At 41.1% G+C, this 7,519-nt stretch overlaps 1 protein-coding gene across 1 annotated transcript in view; it reads right to left on the bottom strand.

Moving 5' to 3' along the window:
- Positions 1–291: 291 nt before the first annotated feature.
- cfl2 (cofilin 2 (muscle)) overlaps positions 292–7,519 on the bottom strand; it is a 9,596-nt gene continuing 2,368 nt past the window's right edge. The window contains exons 2-4 of the mRNA XM_082515801.1: positions 7,079–7,386; positions 5,991–6,067; positions 292–1,258 (exon numbers count right to left, since the gene is read on the bottom strand). Coding sequence (XP_082371927.1) covers positions 1,146–1,258; positions 5,991–6,067; positions 7,079–7,386 — 498 coding nt within the window. The 3' untranslated portion in view covers positions 292–1,145. The remainder of the gene's footprint in view (positions 1,259–5,990; positions 6,068–7,078; positions 7,387–7,519) is intronic.

The following is a 7,519-nucleotide window of genomic DNA, read 5'->3' as shown; positions in this document are numbered from 1 at the left end:
GTCACAGTTCTAATGAAGGCTATAAAGTTTGAAGGAATTCTGTCGATATGCTAGTTAAGATGTTCTAAGACCAGTCTGATTTAAAATTGGGCTCCATGTTCTACTGTTGAATACACTACTACTTAATGGGTAAGTAGTAGTGCATCCAAAAAACGTTCTTTAGACATTTTGCTTGTCTAATGAGGGCATTAGAACACGTTTGTGTTCCATGTCAGCGATGTCGATTTCACTAGTTTCTACATTTCTCCCCTAGTTTCACCCCATGATTAACAGAGACGAGGCACGGAGGCATCAGTTCTGCCACAGGCTTTTATTGCAAAGTGGCTTCCTTTGATCTCAGAAACAACGTTCCACTTTAAGGCTCCAAATGTCGTGTTGTTGTGGGGTAGTCTCTCACTGCTGGGGTCAAATCTGCATCCTTTAGTGTTTCTTTACAAAATAAAAGTGCACTCTAACTCTGGTGTGACAGTTACATTCAAACTGAAAGTAAGGCGATGACCAAAACTAGAAAGTAGTGAGTCCAACAGGAATGAAAGCTGAGGTAAACAAATTATCTTGGAGACATAAATACAGAGAATTTAATGCAGATCTTTGCTGTCTTAACCTGTAGTGTTTCAACAGAAAGTGCTGGGTAATCTTTTCTGAATGCATAGTCTAACAGTGTCTGTCTGGCTGAAACATACTGGAGAGAGAGAAAAAACACTTTATAATAATAAATAAAGTCAAAAAAGCATGGTGAGTGTGACCTGTGTGCTGTTGGAGGCGCAACCCTCGCTTTCAACACACGTGGCTGCGTCTTTCACTTTTTGGCAAAAGTGGCTGTGTGAGAGAGACAGCCTTTCCTGTGGTTTGGTAGTGTCATCTCTTGTTTGTTTCTGAAAGGTGAACAGAAGTCATGTGGCAACAAACTGGGAGGTGTTTGCATATCATTATGTTAATGAGATCTTCTTAATGTCGGGGGAGGGAAAGTAAAAAGAACAAAAACCAAAAGAAAACAAAGAGGCCTAAAGATGCTAACTCCTTCAGGACATTGATACAGACAGAGCAAGCTGCTGGGTGAAGCAGTGGTGTTCAGGTGGGGTCAGGTGCTTCAGTCTGGATGGCACGGCGGTTGGCTTGACTCTGCTCAGTTTGTCGCCGAGACATCACAGCTGCTTGCCCTCCAGAGACACCACCGTGTTCCCGCCCAGCTTCTCAGCCAGTGTGCGAAAGTCCTGGATGTCATCCAGCCCGTTTGCCTGCCACTCGTGTTTGATACCTGTGGAGACACACCCACTCAGCACAATGTACAAACACTTCACAATGTTCATGAAGAAATTCCATTTAATATAATATTAAATGACTTTTTCTTTGAAGATGACTCATCCAGGAGAAACAGTATCAGGCCACTTCCTTATCCCTTCCATGTAATTTTCTATTTCATGAAATGCATCTTAACACGAAGCAGCTCCCACACTGATGTCGTCAAACGACGTTAAAATTGTTGGAATTGTTTCCTTTGTGACACGGAGAAGAAAGCAATAGGAGATGTGTGTACATAACAACAGAGATGGGCAGTAACGCGTAATCTGATTACTTTTTTCAGGTAACGAGTAAAGTAAGGGATTACTATTGCAAAATCGGTAATTAGATTACCGTTACTTTCCCGTAGGAACGCTGCGTTACTGCGTTACTAAAACCGTGAGTTTTTTGCGAGAATGTCTCATGACAGTGACGTAAGCGAGTGCGACGTTCGTGCCAACAGCTGTGTGCAGATCAACAATGGATCATATATCGAGTGCAGAGAGAGTATGAGCGTGCAGCGTTTAAAGCGTGGAAGTACTGACCTTACTTTGAGCTTGATTCCATAAAAAGTGACAAAAACATTAGTGTCCGCTGTGCGTGGGAAGAAAACTTCTTTTTACAGCGAAAAAACCCCTAAACTTCCAACAAGCACCGAGTAGCTACGACGTAATGGGAAACTCACAGAGAAACTCGCGGATTCTTCCACTGACCGCGGCACACCTGCACCAGGGTAACCCTCCGCCTGCCCCACTCCTGCTTTACAGGTGAAAATAGAGCAACAGGACCGCTGAGTCTTTGACTTTATTTATTTTCTGCTGTGTTTTACTTGCATCTATTTGAAAGACTGAGTGTAAACACAAAAAATATTTTATTTTATGAGCTGGAATGTGCAGAAAATAGGTTTAAATGTTAAACTAATTTCTTCCAGTCAGAGAATGTTGCATATAATAAAATGTTTGCTTGATGCATAAAGTTAAAAGATTAAAACTAATAAAACAAGTTTTAAAAAGAGACTTTTCCATCTGATTACATTTTGTATGATGGATTATGCAGAAAAAGTAGAATTGGGCTGAAAGATCTATCGCTTTATCACCTCTTCAGGTTGTAAATCGTGTTTTTAAAAAGTAACTAAGTAATTAATTACTTTTGAAAATAAGTAATCAGTTAAGTAACGGGATTACTTTTTTGGGGAAGTAATCAGTAATTAGTTACTGATTACTTTTTTCAAGTAACTTGACCAACGCTGCATAACAACCAAAAGAACTTTCCAGACACATTGTGGGGTTTCCACAGAACAAAGCTAATGGGTACTCGTGTGGCTGCAGTCTATGAGGAAACAACCGCTCACTGTGTAACCTCAGCAAACATTTTCCTCCTGTGTTCCTGGTTTCACTTGCTAATCATACTGCGAGCAATGTGTAATTTTGTAAATTAGGGTCCAATTAGTCAGAAAGGAGACTTGTGATTGACAAGTTGTTGACTGGGTACGTGCAGTGCTCCCTGGTTTCTCAGTTAGGTCCACGTTAACCTCACTAACCTATGGATCGTCTCACAGTGGCAGAGGTCATTCTCTCTATTGAAGGCTCTTTACCTCCCAAAATAAAGCTCCTTGAGATGACTGCTGTTGTCATTTGATTCTATAAAAATTAAACTGAACTGAGATGAATGAGCAGCAGCTCTAAAAACAGAAAAATCAATTTGGCAGTTCCCAAATATACACTTATAGCTGAAAGTGCTTCCCTTCTCAAGTAGGGTTGTTCGATATAACGATATATCGGATGACGATATAAAAACATCTGTTGTTTCATTTTATGCTATCGTTTGTTTCGTGGTGTCGCAAAACAAACGGTTTACTGCAATATTTTTTCATGGTTTTGATCGTCACTGTAGTGGCTATGTTAAGTTCTCTCTTTCTCTTATATGTAATATAACCACACTACAGACGGACAAGCGCCTGTTTTTATGCGTTGTCGTTAGCAACAACGACGGTAAAACCATCGCATCTCCACTTGTTTATTTTCCACATAAACCTTTCACAATAAAGCTCAAGATCCTGTTGAGACTTTCCAAAATAAACTGAATCACTCGAAAGAGTATGCAGAGTGTTTACGGACGAGAAGCAAAGAGCCGCCAGGTGCTAAAAAATAACCCTTAGACTCAAACGTTAGAACAGGCTTTTCCCCGCAGCACGCCGTGTAATAAATACAAAGACAATGGCGGCCGTTACAACTTATGTCTAAAAATGCATCCTTTAATGCATCGGTTAAAACACAAGACTCCAGGTACACGACGCCCAGCTGGAAACACTTCACGCAAGTCGAGCTGCCCGAGATTCACAGAATTTACAGAAAATGTTAAATCTTTGTGATTTATATCGTTATCGGACGATAGATGTCTTATATCGGGATATGAGGTTTTGGTCATATCGCACAGCCCTATTCTCAATTACATCACCTGGAATGATATCTCATTCTTAAACCCTCGGGTTTAATGTGCACCCTTTGCAGCTGTAACAGGTTATAACTCTTCTGGGAAGGGGTCAGAAAAATAACCCTACAATAATCCCATCTCCCTCTATGGCAAAAACTACTGTAATGTGTCCTGTCCTCCTGTTTTCTCAGAAGGTAACACGGTAATAAATTTCCTTTTTATTGCCAATAATCATGGAACAAGTTAGTTTGAAAAGTAACGCTACCCAACACTGACAGTAGCATTGCGTTGGCGGGTGGGCGGTGCTTTAATACATGTTGAGCTGGCAGGAGTGAACCACCCTAACCCTGAAGGTCTTTTTTTTTACTGTGTGAGTTTTTTCATGCATTTATCATGTTTATTTGGTTACTACGAGTTTGTCTGTTCTGTGCATTACTTTTACTGTAAATCTAGCCCTATTCTTTTTAAATCAGTCACTTGTTCTGACTTGACTAAAATCGCCACGTCTGCTCTTTCATACAGGTTTCTTAACACAACACCTGAACCCAACAAATATAACCTGGACCCACTCAGCCAATCACAAATAATCCTAACAAAAAAAACAGTAGCTGTCCTCATCATTGTTTTCCATACTCTGAGTGGGTTTTAGTGTATTTTTAACTTTTTATTCTATTACTTATGTTAGGCTTTCAAAAAAAATTGTGTTTTTTTCCCTGCACTTTGTGTAAAAACCAAGATGATATTCACACAGGAGCCTGGTTCTGCTGGAGGTTTCTTCCTGTTAAAAGGGAGTTTTTCCTTCCCACTGTCGCCAAAGTGCTGCTCATAGGGGGTCATATGATTGTTGGGGTTTTCTCTGTATGTATTATTGTAGGTAGGGGTGGGCGATAGAAACGATATAAATTTGGCCAACGATAGAGATTTTGACTATACCGCTCTATGGCGATAGCGCATGTTGATGATGTCCTCAAACTGCGCCTGTTTTGGTCGAAAGCGTCGCAGCGGCTAAAACCATTATCATCTGCAAATTATGCCGAGAGTCATAGCAAAGAGATGAAGCACTTTTGAAATATGGGGAAAGCCAAAAACTGCGCTTCCTCCACTTCCGTAACATTGATTCATTAATGTTGAATTCTCTCTTTATTCCCATGTTGCTGCAGTATATTAATAACTAAGCTCGTATTGTGGATGAATAATCTCAGTTGTTCTCCTGACTGAAGTTTGGCCCGTGTACAGCATCCTGCTATACGATTGCATTTGTCCCTGACCACCAGAAACCTTCACGTTAACTTTTATCCAGTGGAAAAAAAGTTGGCGTTCGTCCTCCAGCTTCACTGTGCTAATGTTATGCTAACATAGCTGTGTCGCTAGCAATCACGTAGCACAACATTATGTACCAGGTAGTCCAACTTCAGTAACCTGCAAACGCCACTGCTGTTTAGTTTTCTTCTAACTCCGTTAAATTTAATAAATTCTGTTTTCATGGATGCCTGGATGTTAAACTTAATACACCTGGTAAAGCAGCAACACTGATCATTTTATTAAAGATGAAAGAATTTAGACCGTTTTTAACTCTCAGTGTTCGTTTGACTTTGGGACCTGAAACGGACGGAGTTTTGGACCCAGATTACTCCGGGAAGCTCCTCACTACGGCAGCCGTAATGCTCTGACAATCCATCGAGCAGTGCAGATTACCAAAGCTGTACTAAAACATTTTTTAACAGATTTCTGCCAAAATCGGTTCGAGGTCAGTAAGCACAACCAGAATTCATACATAAGGCACACTCTCGATTTTTGAGAAAATTAAAGGATTTTAAGTCCTTATAGTGTGGAAAATACGTTATACAGAAGAAAAGAATATATCGCGATATATATCGTTACCGCACATGCTTCAAATTATATCGCGATATGAATTTTAGGCCATATCGCTCAGCCCTAATTGTAGGCTCTACCTTACAGTATAAAGCACCTTGAGGCGACTGTTGTTGTGATTTGACGCTGTATAAATACAGTAAAATTGCATTACAGAGGACAAATGAATAGGCTGGGTCTCAGCCCAAGCCCCCCACCCCTTTAAAAGCTATTTCACAGGAATATATGTTCAAACTTTGGACCATGAAATTTTTAAGCAGTGAATGTCATAACCACAGGTGTGTCAGACGCGTGAACTTCCGACTCGTGCTTCTACCTAAAAATAAGCAACATCATCAATAAAGAGGCTCGATGATGGCCCAAAAAAATAACAGAGTGGTGTATATGCAGATCTGAACACTTACCTGTAAACTTCTTTTTAATGGCATCTTTAGAGCTGGCATAAATCATCTTGCTCTTCAGTGGAGCGCTCTCTGGAGCCCTGAGGAGGAAGAAAAACAGAGTCACATGATGTCATGGTGGATGTTCACATTAAACGGTGACAAAGGTTCAAATAATGAGATCAGCTTATGGAAAAAGCAAGACCTGCGAGCCAAAAGCTCAGGCTTAGGACTAGGGCTGGGCTATATCATACCGTTCTCTGCAACACCGGTATAATGTTGGGCAACGATAAGAAAATGAAATATCGCGATAGAATATGGTTAAAACGTGCACGCGCAGTGCCTATGTTTACATATGCACATGGCCGAAAAAGCATGGCGGCGACGGAGAATGAGAAGAGCGAAAGTGGATCGTTGAATGAAACAGATGAATCTGAACTGGTTTGTAAAAATGCTGCAGCTTCACTGGTGTGGAACTGGTTTAGCTTTCGTCCGTCAGATACACAACAAAGCACTATTTCTGGTAGAGCATGCTAGCGGGCCGTCGTTATTACCGTGTTGTTTGGAAAATACGGCACACTTAAAATCAATCCTTTGATTTTTCTGAAAGTCGACAGAGCCCCTTATAATCCCGTGTGCCTTATGTATGAACTCTGGTTGTGTTTACTGACCTGGAAACGATTTTATGTGCACGGCGCTCGAAAATCTGTCAGATGTTTCAGTGCGACTTTGCTGAGCTACGAAGCCGCACCGCTTGATGGATTGTTGGAGCGTTACGGCTATCGTAGGCAGGAGCCTCGCGGAGTGATACGTACTGTGCTTCAACATAATGTTACCGTATTGTGTGTGTATGACCTCTTTTTAAGTTTTGTGGATATTACACATGGTTATGCTGAGGATGTGTCGGCCAGTTTCCACTGGAAACGCCTTTTGGTTAAACTGTCAGCGAGGAAACTACAGCAAATCAACTTTGTAAAGAAAATTATTTATAGCATATGTATATACTGTCACAGAGAAAGATTATGTATTCAAAGTCTTGCACCCATCCCATCTACTTCAGCCCAGATTCAGACTGATCTCATAATCCTGACTACTCCCAAATAATACAGTACCAGAAGAGGAAAACCAGGTCCTCCTTCTTGGACTCCTTGGTCTCGTAGGTGGCATCATACAGAGCGTATCTACAATCATTGGGTGGGAGGAGTTTGACAAAGCTGGCGTAGGGGTCTTCCACTGTGTCGCCGATGTCCCCCACCAGGATCTGCTTTCCCTCTTCCACGATGATTGTCTTCTTGTCGTCACTCAGACAGAACAACACCGCCTTCTTCCTCTTCTTCACCTCATCCTGGGTTGAAGACTTCCTGACCTTCATGTCATTGAACACTCTGATGACTTCATCGTTCACTGTCACACCTGATGCCTGCAAAGAAGAGGCAGTAACTCAGTGAAGCTCTTCATTTGTTGCAAAATGTCAAAAAAGAATGAGGAGCCTCAGTCTACAACTGTTTGTAATATAGTCTCCAATAATACCGGTCAAATTTGATAACATTTTA

Source organism: Aulonocara stuartgranti, assembly GCF_965226115.1.
Source record: "Aulonocara stuartgranti genome assembly, chromosome: 19".
Taxonomy (NCBI): Eukaryota; Metazoa; Chordata; class Actinopteri; order Cichliformes; family Cichlidae; genus Aulonocara; species Aulonocara stuartgranti.
The sequence above is the reverse complement of the archived record's forward strand: the minus strand, read 5'-3'. Positions and strand labels throughout refer to the sequence as shown.